This window comes from Callospermophilus lateralis, chromosome 4, assembly GCF_048772815.1.
Source record: "Callospermophilus lateralis isolate mCalLat2 chromosome 4, mCalLat2.hap1, whole genome shotgun sequence".
Taxonomy (NCBI): Eukaryota; Metazoa; Chordata; class Mammalia; order Rodentia; family Sciuridae; genus Callospermophilus; species Callospermophilus lateralis.
Window position 1 is genome coordinate 55,502,222 of NC_135308.1, and position 25,253 is coordinate 55,527,474.

General features: G+C 38.7%; 1 protein-coding gene across 10 annotated transcripts in view; it reads right to left on the minus strand.

Annotated features, from left to right (window-relative positions):
* The window catches only part of Unc5d (unc-5 netrin receptor D), a 508,406-nt gene that overhangs the window by 4,728 nt on the left and 478,425 nt on the right, over positions 1-25,253 (minus strand). For 9 of the 10 annotated variants that reach the window (XM_076852500.1, XM_076852498.1, XM_076852499.1 and 6 more), the window contains 3 exons: positions 22,930-23,079; positions 15,319-15,483; positions 7,917-8,095 (listed from right to left, as the gene is read on the minus strand). In XM_076852500.1, the coding sequence (XP_076708615.1) occupies positions 7,917-8,095; positions 15,319-15,483; positions 22,930-23,079 (494 nt within the window). The remainder of the gene's footprint in view (positions 1-7,916; positions 8,096-15,318; positions 15,484-22,929; positions 23,080-25,253) is intronic. The other variant, XM_076852501.1, reaches the window with a different exon arrangement.

Consider the following 25,253-nt stretch of genomic DNA (forward strand, 5'->3'; position numbering starts at 1 on the left):
AGACTTTCCTATCCCCATCCCCTGGCTCCAATTAAAATTCCTTTCTTTCTGTAGAAACTGGGGCGGAATTGGAAACATGGATCTTTATCAATTTCACTAGTGAGGCATGGGCCAACTTATAAAGCCAAATTTTTTTATAGAACCTTAGTTATCAAAATATATCTTCAAACTAATAACTGTGTTAAACTAAAACTGAAACTCACTTTAGATTTAAGGATTTTTTTTTTTTTTTTTTTTTTTTTTTGGAAATAGTCATTGTGTCTTTTGTTTTCTTTTGGGAGCATAAGATGAGGGGCAGAGAATTGAGGGTCCCTGGTAAAACTCTGCCATACAAGGTATTTATAGATTATTGCAACACAGGGCTGATTCCATAAAAAGGAAAACTGACTTTTTCTCCCCCACTGTGAAAGCTTTCAGGTCTTCCAGCATCCCTGCAGTATTCAAATGCAAATGCCTTGGGGACTAGTACATCTAAATCCTCAATCAGTTAACAAAGGAAGGAGATAACAGTAATGGAGAGGAAGGCTGTGTTGGAGGCTTTATCTTAGCCCTGGGGAACTGTACTGAAGAGCTACCAAGGGCACCCTGCACTTACAAGTGGCCTATAAGGGACTCCTTTTCATTCTAAATTCCAGATAACAAAGCTTTTCTTTTAGTTACTCAGAACCATGCTACCAGGGGGCCAATATACCCGTCGACTAGCTGTAAACTCTTCTTGTGGCTAATTGTGAGAAGAAAACCCAACCTTCGAATAGAAAACACCTTATACCAGTTACAGGCCATAATTTTATTCAGAATTTGGGCTTTAACTCAATGTCAAATAGAAGCGATTATTTGCACCTGTTACCTGAAGGCAGCAAGATTATCTGTTTATATTCTATACAGAACTGTTATCTATATATAATGCAACCTTTTAAAAAGTCATTATAAGGCATATTTTAGAAATATCTTCTGAGTAGTTTGTCAGTATAAAAAGTGGAATATAAGTTAAACTGCCTTTAATAGATTAGGAAACATCATTATAAGAACAGTGCATCATTCCACTGTCTAGTATCAAAGAGGGAATTGAAACACTGTCATAATGAAAAAAAATTAATCTCTGCTATCATCCTAAATTGTCTCATCTAATGAAAGTCTCTTATGTGACCCAAAGCAACCCTCCATAAGTTTTTTTTTTTTTTTAATACATAGAAGAAAAGCCTTTTTTTACTGAATAGCAGTAATTGGACACACCATAAACATGTGGTCCCCTCATCTAAACTTCCATTCCCAAACTTCAACCTGCCTGGGTACTCTGCAAACACCAAGCAGCCTCAGGATGAAGCCAGTCAGTGTTTATAGACTGAAGGGTCGCCTAGGGATGAGCACTATAATAAAACTGCCTGCTGCTTGTACTTGAAAAGAAGATGGCAGGGAGAACCCCAAAGGAAAGAACATGAGCAACTCTGGACACAGCGAGTTCCACTCATCCCAGCCCAGCCCAGCCCAAGAGGGCTGCATTAATTCTTTCAGGCCAGTTACTTTGGCAATAACATTTCCTTTATAGTTATGCTTTTGCCTTTCACTTGTTGTTGAAAGGGGATAACAAGTATTCTTTTTCTTTGGAAAACACATTAAAGCCCCCAGGCATGGAAGACATCTCTGAGTTGCCAAATGAGAACAAAAGCCAGTTGTGATCTGCTTTTAGTTCTCATATAATCCTATAACAATTTCTCAATTTGGGAAATGAAAAGGAGGTAAAACCCACCAAATCATAATCTCTACTTTTCTTTGAACTGGTATACATCCTGGAAGGAATATGTTAAACTCAATTGTCCATTAAAATTACCTAGAAACATTTTTGAGAATCCTCAGGGGAAAGTGGAATGACTACCTTTGGTTCTAAGAGAAAATACCATGATTCTAATCCAAGACAGGGGAAGGCGGAAATATTTATACCCCTCACTTTGGAAAATTAATCATTATGTGTTTCACTCAAACTTAACAAATAGTAGAAAAGAAACGTCCCCCTTAAGGGCACTCAAATAGATAAGGTGTAAAATCATTCTCACGATTTCACTTTCTTAAATTCTGAAGACATCACCTTCAGACATACTGAGATGGTCAGATTTTTCAACACTGTTTGAAACGGTATCTGTGAGGGGTTCATTTAGGATACCAAGGGGTTTTAGCATGTCTATGTCCCTCTTTTCTGAAAACTGCATTTATTTAACAGAGAAAAACCTATTCTTTCAAAGACTAGTGCAAACCCACAACTGCTTACAAAAGAAGCACCCCTTGGAGTTTGCAGTGGGAGCACAACTTTAGCTCTCTAGGAGGAATATAAAAAGCTTCTTTTCCATATTGCCTTCAGGACGGACACCTGCCACTTACAAACCATATGCAGCTTGTTCATGACTAAACTTGTCCCAAGGCTGTCTCTTTTCAGCTTCATATTAGTGGGCATTTTTGTGAGTCATTGACTTTAGTGGAATAAAGCCCAAACACCCACACTTTGCTATGGTGGGTCCCTCTGGCTTCACTGCAAGGGCCTTTCAAGTTCCAGGCCCTGCGTACATCCACTGGGCCAGAACCAGAGAATGTGATATGAGCTTCTTTGTATTTTGCCTCCAAGGACCTATGTAATGCTACCTCCCCGATGTATTAATTCTCCTTTAGAAAAGTCATGGAGATTGTTTTTGGAAATGGCAGCCTCTCACCCATTGTTATTACTTAAAGATTAGGATGTGTTTTCCAGCCTCTAGCCTGCAGAACCAAGAAAGCTTAGTTTGGGGCAATTACAGTGAACACCTACAACACGGGAGTGAAAAGGAAGCAGATGTTCCACATGCATTTTGCATTCATCTTTCCCTCTCTCTCTCTTCTTCCCTTCTTACCCTCAACTCTGGCTCTGGGACTGGCCCAACTTCAGTGAATTCTCAACCACTTATTCAGAGCCAGATTAATAAGCTGCTTTGTGACCTCCACTGTCCTTTCCCACTGCCCTCTGGTCATTTCACTGTTCCTCTGAATCCAATTAAGAGGGTAGACAGAGGGAATGAGAAGACATGACCTCAATGCGAGAAGATTCTGCTTCTCATTAAAGGCCCTGTTAAAAGATTTGGTGGAAAACAAGTTGTTACACCACTGCTCCTAGCCACAAGGTTCAAGGACTTTCATTTGCTCACAATTTTTACACCATCATCCATTAACCCTGACAATTGAGATACATTTGATCCATTTTAGCCAGAATACCAGTAAGAAATGTTTCCCTGGCATTGCTTATGGATTTCTAAATATATATATTACTAGGGAGGGCCTTGGGAAAAAACTATTAATAAGATGTAATTTATTTATTACTTTAACATTTTAGAACCCTTTCTTCTATTTTGTCTACATCCCTTCTACTCATCCACCCATATCTCATGCATCTATTCCCATAGCAATGTGGTCAAGATGGATGTATTTTCACAAGGGTTTCTGGAATATGGAAATCATGAGGACTTATAAAAGAATCATCTAATTGTAGAACTCTAAGAACTTAATACCTGAGGGAAAAAGACAGGAGACTTCCATCACATTAGCCAAATAACTTTTAATTAAGAATAAATGTAGAAATCCCTTGATGCTTATTCTTATCAGTTTTCTTCATTAGGAGGCAAGGTTTAAAGGTCAAATATACTATCCTAAGAAAGAGTTCATATCATTCATTCAAGAGAGATTTACTGAATTTTCCCAAAGTAGTTGGATCTATCTAAGTTTCACAGTAATTTAAAAAATTTAAAAGTATCATAAAAATATAAAGTGCTGTGAGGGTTTAAATGGGGGGAATACTTCTAACTGAACCAGGTAGTTTCAGGTATTGTTTAATTGGTTAAGTCCTCAGTAATGTCCCCACCAATCACATGTGGCCGAGAGCTCTGAAGTGGAGAGTTATTGCAGTTGAATTTGCAGACTAAATGTACAATCTCAGCTTTGAAGTGTAGCAAGTAGGCTCACTGAGTCATAGTCAAATTTCCCTCACAGAATCCATAATTGCAACTATTATCTATGACATTCTTTGCTAGGCTGTGAAGCATATTTAGCTTGTCAAGGTATGCTCGGCAAGTTGTAAGGCTACCTGTGTTGCCAGAGGTACAGCACACACTACTGTTAGGCTTCATCTTCTCATCCATTGCTAAGTCTTCCACTTTATACTCCCTGTGTCTTCTTTCCTATTTTAGATCTCAGTAAAAATTTGTTTGACAAAAAGACAGATTATCACCAGTGAAAATTGCATTACCAAAAGGAGGGTAAGAAAACATTTTCACTGGCAATAAAATAAAAACAAATGCTTTCCTCCATCCTCTTTGAAAACTCTTCCTCCTTCATGATTTGGAATCTGTCACTTTGTTAGCTGTTTAACCCTTTGGGAGGTTGAGAGTGGGGAAGAGCCAGGTGAAAGTGTCATCATAAGATCAAGGGTTTATTCTTTGAATAGAAATGTTGACTATGTGTTTCTGTTTGGCCACAGAGTAGATGAAATCCAAAACTAACAAAACAGCTTTCTTACCCATTAATATTGGTGTATGGACAGTTTTAGATTTCCATGATTTGAATTTATTTGTTTCATACTCAGTTTTCAAACATAAGAAAGTAAAAACATGGGGCTGGAGTTGTAGCTTAATGGTAGAGTCCTTGCCTAGCACTTGTGAGGCACTGGGTTTGATCCTCAGCACCACATAAAAATAAATAAAGGTATTATGCCCATCTACAACTAAAAATATTTTTTTAAAAAAGTAAAAACAGTGATGGAGGATTATACAATAGGAGACTGTGATGGGTTGTATCTGCAAATCCCCTCTATCACATACATTCCTTTCCAGGAAGGAGAATATATCTCTTTGCTCTAGCTAATGAAAAAGGAAGAGAAATTTAAGAATTTCTGTAAAATGAGAATGGTAATTAGCTAACATGGCACAGGGATTTGGAGTAGTCCTCCTCTTCTGCTTCTTCAAATGCCTTAGTGGCTACCTCTGCCATGACCCCCCTACTCTTCAACCCTGGAGAGGCTTGGTGCAGAGCTGAACAGGAGTACTTAGCTCCAGGTACTATCCTGATAAAAGCAAGAAAGCCCTATGGACCTTTTGCTAAGTGAAGGTAGACTCCTTTAAATCAGGAGTCAGTTATTATGGACTGTTCAGTAAAAAGAGGCCATTTTCTATTTTTGCAAAGGACATTCACTGAAAACCAGGCCTATTTGTTTATGTGTCTTATTTCAGGATCTTTTCATGCTACAGAGGCAGAGCTGAATAGTTTTTGAGTGCTCACAATATATCCCATATGTCCCCAACTATTTACTACCTATTTACTAGGTAGTATTATACTGGTCCTTTAGAGAAAAAAAAAATTTGCTACCTTAAAGCTCTAATAAAATAAATAAATAAATAAAAAGATAAAATAATGTTTACTCATCCCTCATTTAAGTCTTTTTCACTGCACGGTTAGGCTACTTTTGAAGACTAAAGATAGAGAATAAAGAAGGACCACAGGAAATTGTGGTCACTGGAATACAATACCTTAACTACATAATGTTTTGAAACAGAAGTAGATTGCATACATTCCTGTGATTATCTGGTATTCATTGTGACAGTGTCAAGAGGAATAACTAATATTTGCTAGGGATCTACATATTCTGGGCATTGTGCTGAAAATATTCCATAAAACAGGTATTTGCATTACTTGTCAAGGGAATTGAGTCTTTCCCAAATTGAGATGGGGTTTTAGAGGAAAACAGCAAACCAACAGTTCACGCCATGTGCTCAAGTTTTATAACCCTAGACATTGGAGGGGGCAGTGGGTTCCAACACAGCCACCTGATGTTCATTAGTGCCCAGACACAAAGGCTACTGAACTTAATCTCCTAGTTTGAAATATACTTTCCCTACTCAAGGTCCTTACTCAAAGTCAGAGATGGATGACTTTAGACGCACATGCTACAGGTCTTTTTAAAAAAAATTAAGTTTTAGGTGGGTACAATATCTTTATTTTATTTTTATGTGGTGCTGAAGATCAAACCCAGTGCCTCATACATGCTAGGCGAGCACTGTACCACTTGAGCCACAACCCCAGCCCCTTGCTGCAGGTCTTATATATGCTGTAAATGCAGAACATGATGGAACAAAACAGGAACATGCACATGCTCATTCTGTAAATTAATGATAGCATCTGTAAATTAATGGACCCACAGATACTCTGTTGCAATTATTTTTTCTAAGTGGTAACTTAAAAACCATAAACTTTAAAAGTCAGATTGGATTAGAGACTTGAAATACTCCCAGTTCTATAAATTGCATTTCTAGGAAGACAAACATAGGAACAGTAAGTGACATATTCAGGAAGACTGGGACTGGTGGTAGAACCAGGCCTCCTGGGCAGATAATTCTGCCCAATGTGCATGTGCTCTCTTTCTCGGCTCTCTTGAACTAAATTATATTATTTGGATTAGTTCTTCATTCTGTGTCCATGTCGATCAGAAAGTGAAACTTGACATTGCCCCAGTGTTTTTAGGTTATAAATGAGACATCTCTTCCTTAGTCAAAGCTTCTGGGAAATATTCAGCCTCATGTTTTTTTCTTCTACGTTCATAACTTTTTGTACTCATTCATTTTCAATAAATGCCTTTTCAAGAATGTGCCTCTTCTTTTTCGGCTTGCCTGTCTGAATATTCAGTTTTCTCCAGCAGCAGTGCCTCCTACTATTTTCTAGTGAGGCGCTTCGTGTTTGGATTTTGAATCCCTTCTGAGTCAGGGAGTAGCACTCTATCCTTTCTTGGCAGACATCTACCCTCCCTTTCAGAAAAGAGTCAGGTAGGCTGTCTGTGAAAACACAGGACAAAGGAAAAAAGAAGAAGAAGAAGAAATAACTGAGCAAGCCAAACTGAAAGAAAAGCAGGCTTTTTCTCAAAAGGGGAAAAGAAAGTAAAAAGAAAGGGAAACAAAATGATTCTGGCAAATCTGGTTGTCTTTTCTATTCATTTGGGGGTCTGCAGAAGTGGGTTGGAGAGATTTCATGTGTTGAGGCCTCCTCCCTATGAGCCGTCCCTCAAGCTGAGCCAAAATCTGCCTGTCCATCAGGGCTGCTCCGGATGGCATTGCCCTGCCTTTTCTCATCTACAGTAATAGAGCCCATTATGAATCTCTCTATCCTTCCATCAACTCACCTGTGATGTTAGTGCAGCAATGAACAGTGTCAGCGTTAGCAACCGACTATTTCACGGTGTGTAGATAAGCTCTGGTATGTATTTTTTTGTTTGTTTGTTTTTAGTTGTAGTTGGACACAATACCTTTATTTTATTTATTTATTTTTATGTGGTGCTGAGGATCAAACCCAGCGCCTTGCACATGCTAGGTGAGTGCTCTACTGCTGAGCCATAACCCCAGCCCTCTTGTTTAATGCCCTCTTCCTTCAGACTTAAGAGTTCTTCTCAGATAACTTCTAAGGTTTTTTTGTTTGTTTGTTTTCATTTGTTTTGTCTTGAGACACCCATTTTTGTAGGCTGAGCATGTCCCTATTTGGAGTTAGCTGATACTTAAGGTTAAGTGATGGTGGGGAGGAGGTGTAAGAAATCTGCTACTTTGTAAGGTGCCCCCAGTTTCAGCTCTGTCCTGACCACTGACAGGCATCCAGATGACAGGGTCTGAACTACTACTTCAGGGACCCAGTTAGCAAGCCCGGATGGGACCAGAACCAACGTAGGACTTTTCCACAATGTCCTCAAAGGCGTGTCCTCAAAGGCAGAGTGGGGTGGTAGAAAATGCTGTACACAGTGTCACCTTAGAGGGACCACATACGAAATAAGGCCTGAAAAGTCTATAAGGATTTCGTGGTTACCTCCACCAGTTCTGTTTTTTTAAAGTTCTCTTAAGAAAATCATCGTTCAGAAGCTGCCACCATACCTGTTGATGCTGTTTTTCTGCGCTAGCATCTGCCAGTCCTTGCCTTTGGCATTTGGGGTATCAAATGTAGCACAAATCCGCTGTCTGATAGAGTAGGGAATTTTAAAGGCTTTGGGGCCAGTCTGTGCAGGGAAACTGCTGTCCTCTTGTGCAAAGAAAGTGATGGTTTCTCTTTCACTCTAGAAACAATAGAAGGGAAGCATGATCAGTCAAAGGAAAGCATTACTGACAACATATTTATTTCTGAAAATCTGTGTTAACACACATGCACAAATGCTTGCCTGTTGTGAGGGACTCTGTAAAACACATTGACAAGTTGCCTTCTCTTTTAAAAGAGTAAAGAATTTCTCTAGTGACCTAATAAATTGTGTTCTAGAGATTTACAGCAGACCGTTCCACTCAGGGGAGTCACAATCGCCTCCAACATCCAAAGAGATGTCAGGTGACAACAGAATTAGATCTTTCTTTTTTTTTTTTTAAAGACTTTCAGGAGTAGATCTAGAATTAGCAGGAAGCACCTTCTAAATGACAGATTTGGGTTCAGTTTAAGGAATGATCCTTTGATGGTCATCATGACCAAAGATGCATGGGCTGCCCAAAGAAGCTGGCTGGGAAGCTTCTGGACAAGAAATCTACAAGGAACTGATTTTGTGTTAATCGTGTAAAAAGTCTGTCTTTCCCTCAGTCCTAAAGCTGTGTGATTTTCGATGAATATTTTGCTCTCATTTCTGAATAAAATCCCTTTGCTGATGTGGAGCTACAAGACATCTAGATTAGCTCTGTGCAGTGATACAGGCTGGGTGGCTTCAGACTGATATCTGCCCACCCTGCTTCTAATTTAGAGATGTCCAACGAGGGACTTGTGGTTTCATTGCATCACAGAATTTGGTCATAATGTCCTAAAAGATCACAGTGGAAAATTTTCATACTGCTATATTTGCTGATAAGTTTAGAATTCTAACAGAATTTTAAGGAACAGAAAATATCTGATTGACTCACTTCCATATTACTACGTATCATAGAGCAAAGTGGATTCTGCTGAAGTAATTAAAATCCCTAATCAATTGACTTTGAACTAATTAAGAGATTCTCCTGGGTGGGCCTGATCTAATCAGGTGGACTTCAAAGGAGGAAGAGCTAGTTCTGGTCCGGAGGCTTCTCTTTGCAGGCCTGGAAGAAAGCAAAGAGCCATGCAGTGAGCTTCCTATAGGTGGAGATGTTTGGCTTGGAGTAGTGGGTGAGCCATAGTCAACAGTCAAACAAAAATGGAGACTTGAATCCTACGGGCACAAGAAATTGAATAGCATCAAAATGTGAATAAGCTTGAACTGTGAGCTCCAGAGGAGAACTGACTCTAGTCCACACCTTGATTTCATCTTGATCAGAGAATCCCGGTATGGGGTTCTGCCTGGACTTCTGACTCACTGAGATTAAATGAGTATTGTTTTATTCTGTTACATTTGGGGTATTTTTTATGCAGCAAAAGAAAAAAACTTACATAAGAGAAAATTAAAGCATTAGATTTGAGATGGGATTCAGGCGCCAGTTAGGATGGTCTAAACCCCAAGAAGCTACCCTTTTGTTAGGAACTCATCTGTTCTGTTCTCCTTCAAGTCAACTCACACCATTCCTGAACTGACGTCACGTCCTTCCCTCGTCTTTCTGTGGCTTCCAATCTTACATGTCTTCCTCCTATGGGTACCATAATACATGGCCTTTCTCAGCTAGTGCCCAGACTCACACAACTAAACCGCCACACATGGCCAGTTTCCTTAAAGTATCTGTTAATCGAGGAAACTGGCTGATACAGAGATTTTATTAATGACTCATGATGATTTCTGTTTTTCTGTAACTATTGAACAGAGTGATCAAGAAACACAGTGTCTTAACACAGCATTTCCAAAAAGCTAACACAGTGTTTCAAAAAGAGCAGCAGCTTTCTAGGCAAATGCATTTGGAAAGTGCTGCACATTATGCCCTCCTCTGAAAACTCAAAGTACATCTCATATTAAATGGATTCCACTTACTAATCTTAATTCTATTTCTCAGTATATTATAGAATGGTTGTTATAAAAAACAATCTTCCAAAGGCAAAAAGAAAAAAAAAAAGAATAGCATTACCTTAGATTAGGTAGAAGGTAGTGAAAGGAGGGGAAGGCAGGGGATGTGGGGATAAGAAAGATAGTAAAATGAAACAGACATTATTTCTTTACGTATATATGTGACTGTATTATGACCAATATGATTCTACAATATGTATACTCAGAAAAATAAGAAATTATATCCCATCTATGTGTGATATATCAAAGTATATAAGTGCATTCTACTGTCATGTATAACTAAAACAAATAAAAAATTAATTTAAAAAACCTTCCAGTGTTTGCAATTAGCAAGATGTGATAGCAAAAGAATCTTTTTAACAATCAGAAAGATCTCACTTAGGAGTAAGACTCTGCACTTCCTAGCTTGTAACTTGAATGCTATATGTCCTCTCCTAGCCTCATTTTCCTAATCAGTCTTTTTGCAATTTGAATAGACTCCACAGAGATCATGAAACCTGGTAAAAACTTGGAAAAAACCACCCAGGTAGTTTGTGACAGCTGAAACTGGGATTCTGATATCCTACTAACTACACCAGTACCAGTACTTCTTTCACAGCTTCAAGACATGTATGGAATGCATACAGCAGGATGGTTAAGACAAGTACTATGAATGACATTATCATTTTGTTTCAGGAATTTATAGTGGGAAAGGCTTCCTGGAGAAAGCATTTGAGTTGGCCTTGAAGGATTCCTAGGCATTGGTTGAATAGAAACTGGGTGGATAGGTACTTATTCCAGGCAGAGTGGACAATTCTGTTCTGATATATTGGATGGTTATAAAATAAACCAACTCAGCTTCTCCTTGCATGAAATAGGTTACAAGATACTTACTTTTTTATCATGGTTTGTAAAATTTCTTTCAGCCTCTAAAAATGGGTCCAATGTCCTCTTAAATTTCCATATTTAAATATTTTCCACACATAAGGATGACATTTTATGTAACATTTATGATGCATTCTAAAAGACATCTGGGCCAAGCAATAAGAATCCTGTAGATACATCACATTTCCTGATTGTTTAAATTAAATATGCAGAGGAACAGTAGATTTCCATGCTCTGCACATCTGAGATAAGCGGCTGCTACCTGGTTCGCTTAGGGAGTTGTAAATCAATGAGAGATTCCAAGTATTCTACTTTCTAACAGACAAAATTATCCCCCAACTTCCACCACTTTTGGAAGAAAGATAAGAGAACTGCTTGAAGGCAAAATTGTAACATGTAAGATTCCCATGTAAGTCATTTCTACCAACAAAGAAAAAGTCTTCAATAATACTAATAAGTAATAATGAAAAAAATTATCTGGGGATTTTTCCCTTGTCCTCAGTTGTAGTAACTCTTGTTCCAATCCACAGTTTATAGATGAGTGATACTGCTCCTTTATAGTGAATCAATTGGCAATAATCATTAGGTAATTCATCATGGTCAAATTTAAGGGGAACTAACTACTTCTAAAGACTGATATGACATTCACTACCTTAAAAAACAATATATGTATGTGTGTGTTTGTGTGTGTGTGTGTGTGTGTTTATGTGTATATATATATATATATGTATATATATTTTGGCTCACTAAAGTAATTTTTAATTCTGATGGTGATAAGAATTGCATTTATTTGGAAAATCATTTATACAACCTCTTCTGGTTTCATTGTTACATATAGGAAATAGTGTCATTAAAACAACCCATTCAAGTAAGAAAGGAATGGAACCTCTGGAGCCTAGAGATACAGAGATTTAGGAGAGGATTAGAGAATTTTTTTCCTTTCCTCAAGAGGAAAAATATTTTCAAAAACATCCACTGAAATTTTTAAAAGTGTTAGTTCCATATTATTGATATTGATTTTAATTAATAAAATTCCAATTAATAGCTTACAAAAACACATTAAGTACAGTCTTTTTTTTTTTTTTGCCTAATGGCCAAGAACTATGTGCCTAAAAACTGATGTGATTCCTAACTCACTGATTGATGTGTCTATATCCTCTTTGCAGGTGATTACCATTTTTCAACATTTCTCTATCTTCATTTTTAAATTTAGTTGTTATTGGTGCATTGCAATTATACATAATAGTGTATTCATGATGCCATAGTAATATGCTTGCAACATTTACTACAAAGGTCAAATCCTGAGGCTGGGGTTGTAGTTCAGTGCTAGAGCACTTGCCTAGCATGGTGAGGCACTGGGCTTGATTCTCAGCACCACATAAAAATACATAAAAGAAATAGAGGTATTGTGTCCATCCATAACTTAAAAAAACAGAAAGAAAAGAAAGCCAAAAGTCAAGTCCTTCTAAGGGAAGAGGGCAGTATTTTATTTGTTAGATTCATTAACTGTATGATTTTCCTGGGAGTCAGACAGTCCCAGAGTTGAAGAACTTTGATTAATGAAGACATCCATTTACAGAACAGATCTACATGTAGGATATCTATTCTATTCTCAAAGATTTATTGAATGAATGGTTGTCCTAGTTCATCACACAAGTGGTTACCTCCCATGTTTCTTCTTGTGAAGAAATCACTTCTCCGTTTTCATATTACTCCTTTGGTGACTGACTCAAAGACTAAATGACTGGTGCTGGCCTGTTTATCACGAGTGCCTTTGCTTCCAAAATGAAGGCTTATGTTATGGGGAAGGTTCAGAGTGAAGGCAGGTAAATCAGAACACCTGGTTTGAAGTCCTGAAGTGATGTGGTATGTAGTTCAGACTTTGATCCTGAGGACACAATGCTTAGCTCGGTACCCTGGCTCCCCATCTTATTAATCTTAATGACCTTGGACCAGAAGGTTGATCTCCTCGAGATTTTTTATATCATTTTGAATTGTGATAGTAGTAATAATGCACAGAGCAGTGATGGTTACATGATAAATGTGAAAGCAAATGAAACAGTACCTAAAATATAGTATCTTTCAAAAGTTATTAGTTTTCTCCTGACATAGAAAATGTTAACAAATTAGACTTGTCTAAGAAACGCAGTTCATTACAAAGAGATGGATATTCATGCATGAGGTCAAATTCCCACAGTAGCACTTCAAGCAATTAATGAAGTTATCCTCAGTAGGATCAAAAGGGCTAATAAAGCTTCTAAAATACAGTAGCCTACAAACCAGAGGACTATAGCTCAACAATGACTAACTAAATATTATTCTGCCACTTGCCTCCCATTTTCAAGAGATACAGTGATGTTATCTTCTTCAAGGCATTTCAAAGTTGAATGTGAATTTGGGAAGCATTAGAAAAGGAATTGGAGAGTAAAGGATAGGATTGTGTTCATGAGATACTTTTCATTCCATGCACTACAAGAATTTACTTAATCAAGGAGCAACAGTATCAGAATGTAGCCATTTTATCATTTTGCTCTCAGATAAATATCTCATAATAGCAAATGTTGATTCCCAATAACTGGGTGCCTTAAAAACAAAATCCTATAAACCTGGAATTCTTTTGTTGATCTGTTAACAGACATTTAAGGTAATTTGGATCAGAGGCATCTTCATGTTCTACATTTTCATGACTGCTTCTGAATTTGATGCTTGGGTTTTCAATGATTGCTTGAATTTTCCTTTTGTGTTTATTTTTAAAAATTCCCACAATTTTTATTTTACGTAGAAATGTATTGTGTTAAGTATGACAGGACTGTTCAAGAAAGAGGCTCTAAAAATATCTTACACAGGTTTCTGAATCTACCTGCCCTGTCCAAATTCCTTTAGCATAAAATGCTAATTGGTAATAATAAATGCAAATACTGCACAAACATGTCAATAAGACAGCTATCAATTTTAAGGCACAAGCCTTTGGAATGCCATCCACTCCTCAGAACAACTATTTGAGGAATTAGCAATATGCCTTTTGCATAAACAATGAACTGAAATGGGAATGAAAATAAGTGATAATGTTGTGGAGCTACTATTTTTAACAAAAAAATCTTAAAATTGAGTTGTTTGCATATGAGTGTTTTAAACCTTCTATCAGTCCTAATTAATAAAATATATTAATTATATATATGCTAAATATATATGTACATGTATAGTCAGTCTATAAGTGAACAATGAAATATGTTTTCTTACACAAGCCAGATAACTGATAAACAGAGAACTATACCTCTATTTTACTTTCTCCCTCCATCCCTAAATAAGCATTCAGGATTGCTCTTATCTACTTTATAAAAGCTCAAGTCCAAAGTTGGGAAGTTATTCAGTGATTTAGATCAAATCCAGAACCATGGCAGAGATCAGAAGCCTTCTACAAACATTCCAAAGGAATTCTCCTTTGACTCAAATTTTAACTCTACCCTTCAACAGTGAAATTACCCAGATGGGGTCTTCTATCTCTTTGCACTCCCATTTTCTTACCTTGTAGAATGAGACTAATACCTGCTTGGTCCATCTTATATTGCTATCTCTTGACTTAGGTATCCATAGGAATAAGGTCCCAGGACTCTCAGAGACACCAAAGTCTGAGGGTACTCAAGTCCTTCCTAAAATTATGTTGTGTTTGCATATACTCTTCATATATCCTCCTGTATACTTTAAATCATGTCTATATGACTTGCAAAACCTAAAACAATGTAAATGCTATGTCAATAGCTGTTACACTGTACTGCTTAGAGAATACTGACAGGGAAAAAGCGTCTGTACATGTTCAATACAGATGCAATATTCTCCTCAAAATATTCAGTCTGTGGTTGGTTGGATCTGGGAACGCAGACCTCATGGATATGGGGGCATACCCAGAAATGTGTTATGCTACTGATGAATGTAGGTTTAATGGAAATGTGGATATAGGGAACCCTGAGCCTGGAGGATGTAAGACACTGTTAAAGGAAACGAAGATCCCAGGCCCCAAAGATGAAATACGTACGAGGCAAATAACATCTGGAAAATAAGCCAGAGACAGTTGAAAAATAGCGCAGGGTGATGGTGTCCTTCCTTATCATATGTGTCTCAACTGGACGATCTGCATTCAGCCTGTAATGCATCTCAGCTGGTATCACAAGCCTGCTATGACCCATGACACTGCTTGTGGTTTTGTGCATTAAAAAGCCCTGTTCTAGCTTCTTCCCCAAAGGTCCCTCCACAGAACCTCTGCCCTCTGATGAGCTGCACTTCCCTGCCCAGATGGAAGCTCTGCTCAATCCTCATCCTGAGAAAGTTTATTTTTTCTTATTGCTAATGAGGTTGTAAAAGAGTCTGTGCTTTTTTGAAGCTCTTTCAGAACCTGAGTAGCATGGCTGTGATAGGTATAGTGTATGATTCTTTCTGTGTCTTAGAAAGGGAGGCAAAGGACCCGTGGCTCAAGGACTCACCTCTAGGATGGATGTCTGCACTTGGAGTATCTGTTCATGGCCTTTGAGCTGCCGAATGCAGATTTTGCAGGACAGCTGGGTGGTGGTGGGCGTGTAGCGCTCCAGGGAGAAGGCACAGTGCAGGGGCTGTCGGTTACTGCACCACACGCGGGAGAATGGGACTTCCTATAAGGGAGATGGAGGAGAGAAAAGGGGTATGGTATGTGGAGCACAGAGAACAGGAGAGATTTAATAGCAATAATTATGATGACGATGACAATGATCACAGCGGAGATAATTGCCTAAGCGACTTCGGTAGAATTGTTGTAGAAATAATGTTCCAGCATATGCCAAGCAGCACAAAAGTAATTAATGTCAATTCCAACTGATAACATTTGAATTCCAAAACCACACTGCAAGAGCTTAGATTTCACTTGGTGACACAGACAATTAGAAAGAATACCATCTAAAGTTAATCATCATATTTTTTTTTTACACTAAAAACTATTTTCCATTAGAAGCTCCTTTAGTCCATCCTTCTACCTAAGTCTGGGGTAGAATGCTGTTGCCTCATTTAAATGAAAATTATGCTGAAGAACTGACTGACCAGAACTTGTCCTCCATACCAGAAACTCATGCAGAATGCACAATACTGCCAATATATTCAGCATAAAAATGAATACTTACTGCAAAATTGTACACACTTAAACACATCCCAGAGAGACACAAACACACTGGGTCACCCCAGAATGATCTGGTTTGCCAGCTCCTTGTTTGTTAATTCATGTATTCCACAATTATGTATAAGGTTCCTGCTAGTGGGCAGATACTATGCTAGTTAAGCAATAAGAAATAATAACAAATTAGGTTTGGTCCCCACTCTCAAGGGACTTGTAGACATTTGAGAGGTAACAGTAATTTTTACTAAATCAGGAGGGAGATTATTTCTTTTTCCTAATAGTAGCCAGTACATGCCACCGCATGCTAAGGCATGTTACTTTACAATATGTCCGCCATGTTTTTTCCTGTACTGAAAACTCTCTCCTTACTGCACCAAATATGATGGAGAACCATGAATGCCCATGGCAATGACCATGTATGCCTAGTCTTTGGTAATCTTCATTCTCACTTTTTTTTCTGTTTCTAATCTCATTAATTTTCTCAGCTGTTGCTAAAAATATTTTCTGCACAACTAAAACTGAAAGGTGGCAAAAGATGTATCAAGTCTGAAGTGTGACTTTAGATGAAGCTGGCATGTGTTATAAGACCAAAGGCCATGTTTAAAATTCAGTCTATTCACTTTCAGGAACTATGAGTTACCTCCTTACTTCTGAGTTCTAATATGTACACTTGTTTTATATCAACTTGCTTCCTAATTTTCTCCATAAAATATCTCACAAGTCCTGGTTTTGGATATATCCAGAGGGAACCAGCAAGGAGAGATGAATTTTTGATTACTGTATTTAATGACACAAAATTTAATAATGCACTAAGAGCCATTTGCAGGAAACAGGAGATAACAAAAAAATCTAACCTTCACTGTTGCCACACATCTCAGCAATGAACATAAGAATTTTGTGGGTTTTGTTTCATCTGTTCCTAACACTTAACCAAAGGGAAGGTAGTGAATTTTGTCTTAAAAAGTGAAGTCAAGAACTCAGAGAAGGACTACAGGTGCGATATTTTATTTTATTTTGGTACCAGGGATTGAGAACAGGGGCATTTGTGTTCACTGAGCCACATTCCGAGTCCTTTTTCATTTTGAGACATGGTCTCACTAAGTTGCTTAGGGCCTCACAAATTGCTAAGGCTGACTTTGAACTTGCTATCTTCTGGCCTCAGGCTCCCAAACCACCAGAACTATAGACATACGCTACTGTGCCTGGCAGGTGTGACATCTTACAGCATTTCCTTGACTTTATTCCCCTGTGAGACATGGGCTGGAGCTATGCAACCCTATTCTTAACATTTTTCAATTCTCTACCCAGCAGGGGCTGGAAGTCTAAAAACTACATTTTATACATCCCCTTGCTCTCAAGGACTTCACATTCTGCTAAGGAGAGAGCCTCATGCTGGATGTAGAAGGGAGAGGGGGCACAAAAGCCTTCACTGCTCCCCTGACCTCAGCAGGCAGGGCTAAGGGCACCAGCAGGCAGCATGCTAAGGCTTGCAGGGGCATGTGGACATTCCCTCCAGAATCATCTGGTTTCGTGCTCTTGTTTCCTCAAATTCTCCAACTTGTTGGCTTCCTAATAGCACTAGTGACTTTCTCTATCCTCAACTCCTTGGCTTTTCAATATTTGTTTTGCTTTGTTTTAAGCATTTAAATCCCTTGATTAAATGTCTTCCTTGAAATATCTTGAATGCTTTCTGATTTCTTTACGAAAATGATTTTCTAATGTAGCTCCAGTGGATCTGAAGTTCTCTTAGAAGTGGGCAAAACTGAAAAACACCCCACTGTGGGTTTATTTGAGGGAAATGCTGGGGAGCCTCTGAGCTAAGGGTCACTGAGGAAGCTTTCAGCTGCACCAAACCTTGCTTGCAGCATTGGGAAGATGGCACAGGTCCATTTGATGGCACCTCTTGCCCATATTCTCTCAATATATAAAGTTTTTATTTCTGATCTCTTCTCTTTCCCTCCTGGCAGTAGACAGGGCAACAGAGGCCACTTCTGATCAGTGGGGCTTCCTGGTAATCTTTAGAGAAAGTCATTTTCCCTAAGACACTCCAAAATGACATTTCACCTGGACCCACTATATAAGTACAAGTGATATCATTTCTCCTTGCCATCTAACCTGTCTCTTTCCCTGCTTCTCCTCCTGAGTCTCTTTCCACTTTGTAACCCATGGCTAATCATGGCCAACTCCTACTTCACATCTCAGCCTCCTGTCTTCTCACTCCACCGAAATCCCATCTGTTCAGAGATGCCCAAGTGCCATCCTCTGAGGAGGGCTCTAATAACTACGTCTCTGATATTTATCTCATTATCATCAATTCCTCGCATTAAAGGATAAGCACTCAAAATAATTTTATTTGGCCTTTACTTCTCTGGCAACTTTACCTTTTGAAAATTAATCATCACCATCTCTCCCACAGCCACTCTTCAGTTTTTCCTTTCTTCATTACACCTCATTAATAGCTAACTGCAGTAACCTATTCACCATTCTTCAGGAAGGGCTTGGTTGGCATTCTGCAGGGGACAGCACTGTGGATGCTCTCTTACCTTTAATCATGGGCAGGAGACAATGATGAGACCACATCACCTAAGAACTCTGCTTTCATGCCATCATTTCTTTGTCTGGGGGGATTCCAATGGCCTCTGGATGCCTGATGTGTTAACCCTCATCTCCTGCCTGACCTCCTAGGGCCTCCTCATTTTTGCCCTGTGTTTCCGCTCTCCATTCCCATTGTGATTAGTTCTCAAATGTGCTCTCTTCTCCAAACCAATAAATTCTTTTAGTTTTTTTTTTTTTTTTTTTTTGATATGGGGATTGAACCCAGGGGCCCTTAGCCACTGAGACACATTTCCAGCCCTTTTTAAATTTTATTTAGAGACAGGGTCTTGCTAAATTGCTTCTGGCCTCACTAAGTTGCTGAGACTGGCTCGGAATTTGCAATTTTCCTGTCTCAGCCTCAAAGCCACTGGGGTTAGAGGTGTGCACCACAGCACCTGGCACCAATAAATTCTTGTAGAGTTACTTTATCCCTTTCAATGAAAGTAACTATAACATAGAGATCAGAGGTGACCAGGTGCTCTTAACTAACTGGGGACATTTTTATTTTCTAAATTGAAAATTTAAATAATTAAATAATTACAGTATAACATAAGCCCTTGGACTTGAGGGCTAGAGAGAGACAAGCTCAAGGTCCAGCCCTTAAGCAAAGTTGCATTTTCTATAGTGGGTTTGAATCCTTGGCAATGCTTACTTTTCTTAAAAAAAAAACCAAAAAACAAAAAAAAGGTACTGGCCACTTACTTAAAGTATCTTCTCTGGTTTAATTTGCTAAATTTCCTATATTTTCTCCTGAAAACCCTGAAAAAACTGGAAGAAAGATAGGAGTATAATGTCCACTATGGAAATAATATTTTCTTGCAGAAAAAACAGGAAAATCTGTACACACACACACACACACCCACACCTCTTTTTATTCTTTCCATGCCACTGTACACAATCAAAACATTTTTAAAATCTGATTTTTAAGACAGTATTGAAGTAATATTTTTTATTGTTGACTTGAGCAGCAGCTGTCAATAGTGCTCAACAAAACATTTAAAAATAATAGAGTTAGAAGCACTGTATTAGTGTTTTCATGGCAATCATCTTCACTTTACTTATTTATTTTTAAAAGGCACCCAAGATACAAAAACAAAACCGCTAATATGTTCACCGAGCTGAGAGGAATTATATGTAATAAAATATGGAGGACAAAGTATAGCAAAGTTATGGGTGTTTAAAGAATTCTGGAAATGTTTTCATTTTGATTCCTATTATAATTAGGTTCCCAGCAGATGGGGAGAATGTAAATCATATCCTAGCAGGAGACAGACACTGAGTTCTCCAAGATTCATAGCATGCTGAAAAGACAGCTGCTTTTATCCTAGGATATGATAACCCGACTTGATGTTTTGTTGGACTTAAAAAATAAATAAATAAATAATTGATTACAAACTGTTTATTACAGCTTCCTCACCACACAGTCAGCAAGGAATAAAGCAAGCCATGATTAAGTAGCTCTCAGGTCCCTGTCAACTATTGAGAGCATAGATGTTTACCTCTTAGCAGAGGGTACTGATTCTGTGGGGGTAGGGAAAGGGGTAGGTGGGCAATAGCATATCTTTCATTGTGGCAGAGTCCCAAAGTCTGAGAGGAATATGGGGGCTAATAAATTATTTGGGGGGACTAGTACTGTGGGCCTGTTTTTCTCTGATTAAAGGTCTGTGTGTGCTACTGCCCAGGTCTCTGAAGAACTCACGGGGTCCTTCCTTTCCCTTTACCCACAATATCCGGCTTCATAAGCAAGAGGTTGTGGCATGAAATTCCATAATTTGTATCCTCCAGAACCTCAGCCAACAAGATTTTCATTTACATTACCTTTTGACAGATAGACCCTCATAACATAGCTCGAGACACAGTCTGAACCTACATTATTCTAAAAATCATTTGTCAGCCAGTTTGCTGGTTTCTAGTAGACAAACCTGCTCTGCGTTGGGTGTTTCCCAGGTCTGTGCTTTCCCAGAAAAAAACAGGAAAGTATCTTGGAAGAGAGGGGGTTTGGATATCAATTGCTGTATGTAAATTCCTAGATTCATGATTCAAAGTTAGAGAAATGGAAAGAAGACCAGAATGGTACCAGAGGTTTTCTATGCATTCAGTTGGATGAATGGCAGGAATATTTACCTGTTGAGGGACAGACCTATACATAAATGTCAGAAAAAGTGTGATTTTCTATCGTCATAGTCTCTCTCTGGGATCCCAAGAATACAGTTCTGAACTTGCAATTTGCAAATTCAAATATATAATCAAAATTGCAAGTTCAGATATATAATGATAGTTCCTGACCACCATGTCCTAATGAAAATCCACTCTGTTATCCATGCCCGTTTTGTCAGCATGCATGATGTTCTACAAGAGGCTCCAGCAGCTGAACACAAGCCCTGCTCCCAAAGTGCTGACATCTATGCCCGGAGCAAACATAGCTTGACCATTAAGCCAAGTGCAATACACATGCCCATAAGCTGAGGGATTTCAGTGATGACATGCAAGGAAATCAGTGGGTTAGGTGCTGATGAGAAAGGAGGGCCAGAGCAGAAAGCCATTTTGGGTAAGAAAAATGAAATGAAAATGAAACCTCAGAGGTAATTCTCCTGATGCAGAGAAAATCAAATTGTTTCTCAGCCTTCCAAGATTCTTGCAAATTATGCTCAATTACAAAAAGCAAATATTTGTACATGTTCACAGCCTCCATGCAAGCAAACCCATCCCAGCAGCAAAGCCTGCTGGGTTTCCTTGAGAACCAATGCCCCTTGACTTTGTCTGGCCTCCGCTACATCCTCTGAGGTCAGAAGCCACCTCATTCCCTAAGCCTCTTCTGCCTGGGGCTCTCTTTTGGTGTTCCTTGTGCTGGAATTATTGTTTAAGAGCTGCTGCAAGGTAATGGTTCTTTCATCTGATTTTTTATCTTCAAGCATTAAACTTAATAGTTACTTTGGACTGAGTCACTCGTATTAGATCCAGTGAAATGAGGCCCTCATAACCTATAAAGATTAATATGGAGGAATCTGCATGACTGTGAGGACTTGTTTTAACAATACTCTGAAGTTCAATTTAGACTAGAAACCTTGAACACTGCTTACAGGGAATCGAAGACACCCCAGTCTGACATGTCATAAAGAAGACAATTATGCAGAGAAAACCTGTCTATGTAGGAAATCTGCTGAATGTGTCAACTCCCCTGTGATCCCCCTAAATTGTTTACAGCCATGAGAGGTGTTGATTTTACTTTGGATACAATAAATCTGTACAGGGAGGGAGCAGTTCCCAAGGAATGGGAAGCTCAAAAAGTTAATAGAAAAACAGCTTTGTCGTATCTGAAATTTCTAAATTTCAGAAATCAGACGGGTTGGAGGTTGGTTCAACTTTTTTCTAACCAGTGTAGTGCAGTTCTCTGGGTGAGTTGGCTTGACTCATTCTCCCAAGCTGTACGCCTGTATCATTTTTTAAACAATGAATATTGCAAGGGTGGAAAAGTTCAAACAAAACCCCACAGAGGTCTACACATCATGTGAAGCCATCAGAAGCTGTTCTAGGTCCTGGAAAGGCCCCGTCCCTTGAAGCACAGATGGCTCTGGTTTAAACTGTGATGAACTAGGCAGCTGTTTCCAATGGCAATACTATCCCTGGGAACTTTCTTAGATTACTGTGGCAGGATCACGAGTTGTTAAGAGATGCTTTCATGCTAAGCTGGGATTCAATCTCCCTACAAATGATTCAGGGAGACTGAGTCATCCCCATGATGTTAAAAGAAAATAAAACAACCCACCATTAAGAGACATGGACACTAATACATAAATTAAAAGGACTCTATAGAGGCATTATCCTGCCTTTGGTTTTCCACTTGGAATTTCTTATTATCTTAAACCAATTCACTGGACAGTGAGCACCTGTCTACCACAGCACCTTTTGTTCTCAGGTGCCACAGCTCTGTTACTCATCATGATCATCCTGAAAATGTCTGCCACTGACATGTACTTTATTCATTGCTAAATATGATTAAAGCAAGGTCTCATAGTGGTTGATTTTCATAAAAACAAGCCAACACACAAACCTCGCTTTTAAGTTGTTAAATTGCCACCTCTGACCTAATACTGAGCACAATTCAAACAGGAGAGGAGAAATGTCACATTACCTGACAAGTATGCACCTCTTTTCCCACCTGTTAGAAACCTGTGAATTTATGACAATGTGTTTCATTCCTTGTGTGTAGCACAAACTGCTCCATCTCTGTGACAGTCATGAGATGAAATCTATACTTTGAAGGAGGAGGAATAGCAAGAAGACCATCACCAGGGTTTGAGACACCCTCGCTAGTTACAGCAAAGCTGTTTCTGTGAGCAGCCCATTTGGTCGATACCTGGCATGCAGTGAATGGTTTAATTCTCCAGAGGAATGGAGGGATGTCAAGGACAGAGATCTGAAGACTGAAGGTATTCCCTTTGAAGTGCAGCAACTTTGGTTCTTCCAGTAGCTGTCCACCTTGATGCCTTTCATCTGAAACCACTTCCTATAGGAAAGGATAAAAGAAAGAGAAACGACAATGAAGCATCTGACTTTTTATGCACTTTCTTCTAGGGGAGTGGTTGCTCACTATCATGTGTCTCCCAGGGTTGAACACACAGTGTCATCAACACTTCTTTTATATCTCCACGCCCAACCAAGTTCAAGGTAAAGGACTAAAAGCTATGGAGCAAAAAGGATTTAGTCAGCGATAGATAATTATTCTTTGTCAACTGTGATGCACAGGCTTTTAAATACCCTGTGCTTTTGGATAAAATGGAAAGACAACCCCTGGGCCCCAAGCAAACTGGAATCCTGTTGTGTCTCCAGGACTGTATGAATTTCATTTTGATATGACCGTAATCAAGATGTATTTGTACTTATGCTGCTATATTATCATATGTCTCAATAAACGTAGACATAGCCCTCTCTGCTCTGGTTCAATTATTCTCCATTCACACAGGCATTATCTGGTATTTATTTATTTATGGCTTAAAATAAATGTTCCAGGGTGCACGTTTATTTGTGGTAACATTCGTAAAAGTTATTATACTGAAAGGCCAGGAAAAAAATAAGTTATTTATCAAGTTACTGTTAGTTCAGAAAAAGGAAATTAAGTTTCTGAAGTAAATACTTTCACTGAGAAATCTTTATAATTATACCTAATATAAACACAACCCACATATATTCTATTGAGCAAACATTTAATTGGCTCTGAATTTGTTTTGGTTAGAATTGTATTGGAGAGGTGACAGGACAAATGAAATCATAAGACAAATACGTATTCTGGGAAATATTAAAACCACCATGGAGGTAACGCTTTCAATGTGCCTGGAGATAAGCAATTTCCCTAAAAACATTTTTTTTAAATCACCATTAATTAACTTACAATTTCCTTACAGAGCTAGGAGAAATATAAAAATGGAAATCCTTTATTCCCTATAATCTTCCCAGATTCTACAGAAGGTTGTAAAAGCAAGGCAAATAAATTTATATATATAGTGAAATGTACATTTCAATAATTAATGAATAAAAACAGATTTAGAGGGTATCTATCTCTTGTCTATATACATTATGGCATTAGTAAAATCATTTTCAATTCTTATTTTTCATAGGTACACAAACGGTTACTAGGTTGCTAGTGTATTTTTTCAGGATGAAATGATTGAGCTCCAATGTCATTTTCTCTAGCTCCATGGTTTTGTTAGAGGAAAGATTGTATCTTTGGACCCTGCGGCCCGCACTGAATTCTCTCTGATGATGACACTCTTCTCTATCTGCACTGTCTTATATGGAAACCACCAGTCACTGTGGCTATTAAAGCACTTAAAATGTGGCTAGGTATGGCTATGTCACTAAATTTTTAATTTTAATTCCTTTAAATATGGACATGTGGTTAGCAATTATAATACTGGACAGATAATTTGTAACATTGTGGATTCCAGATTTGGGCACAGAAACATGTCGGCCAAAGACTAACAGGGGCTGTAAAGAGTGGAGGGAAAGAGGCAGGATAAGGCAGAGATGGAATTAATTCTAAATGTCTACTTAGATGAGATATTAGGTCCTTTACAGATATGGGTCACTGATTCCTTCTCTTGAGATTTAATAAGTGTCCGACAGAGTTATGCTTGGGCTGGGCACTGGCTGTACAGAAAAGAAATAATCTCTACCACCAAGGAGTCACAGTCTGGTGAGGCTGGAGCAGTCGGCCTATGATTATAGCACAGTATCTAAGCATGAAAACACATGTACACCCTGAAGGTTAAGACAGACAGAGGGTGCCTCACCCAGATGGGAGGAGAAGACAAAAAGGGGATAGAGGTGGTGACAATAACAGAGCAAAGGATATTGGAGCCGGAATAGGAATTGGCAGCTTGGAATGGGGGGAGCAGGCCCTGCAGACAGTAAGCACAGTGTGTACAAAGGCTCTGTAGGTAGACTGAACTGAGACAGAAGGTTAGGGTGGCAAAGTGTGTGGCTGGAGATGATGAAAATGTAGGGCAGGGGTCAAATCGTGATTTTTTGTTGTCATCCTTAGGACTTTGTGCTCTATTTTACAGTCCTGTTGCTGGGATTTCAAGGTACATAAGAATACTCAAAAGACGAACCTTACAAGTGAGAGGTGGATGTTTTCTTTAGGCCTCCTTTGCCTACCTGAGTTTATTACTCACCAAGCAA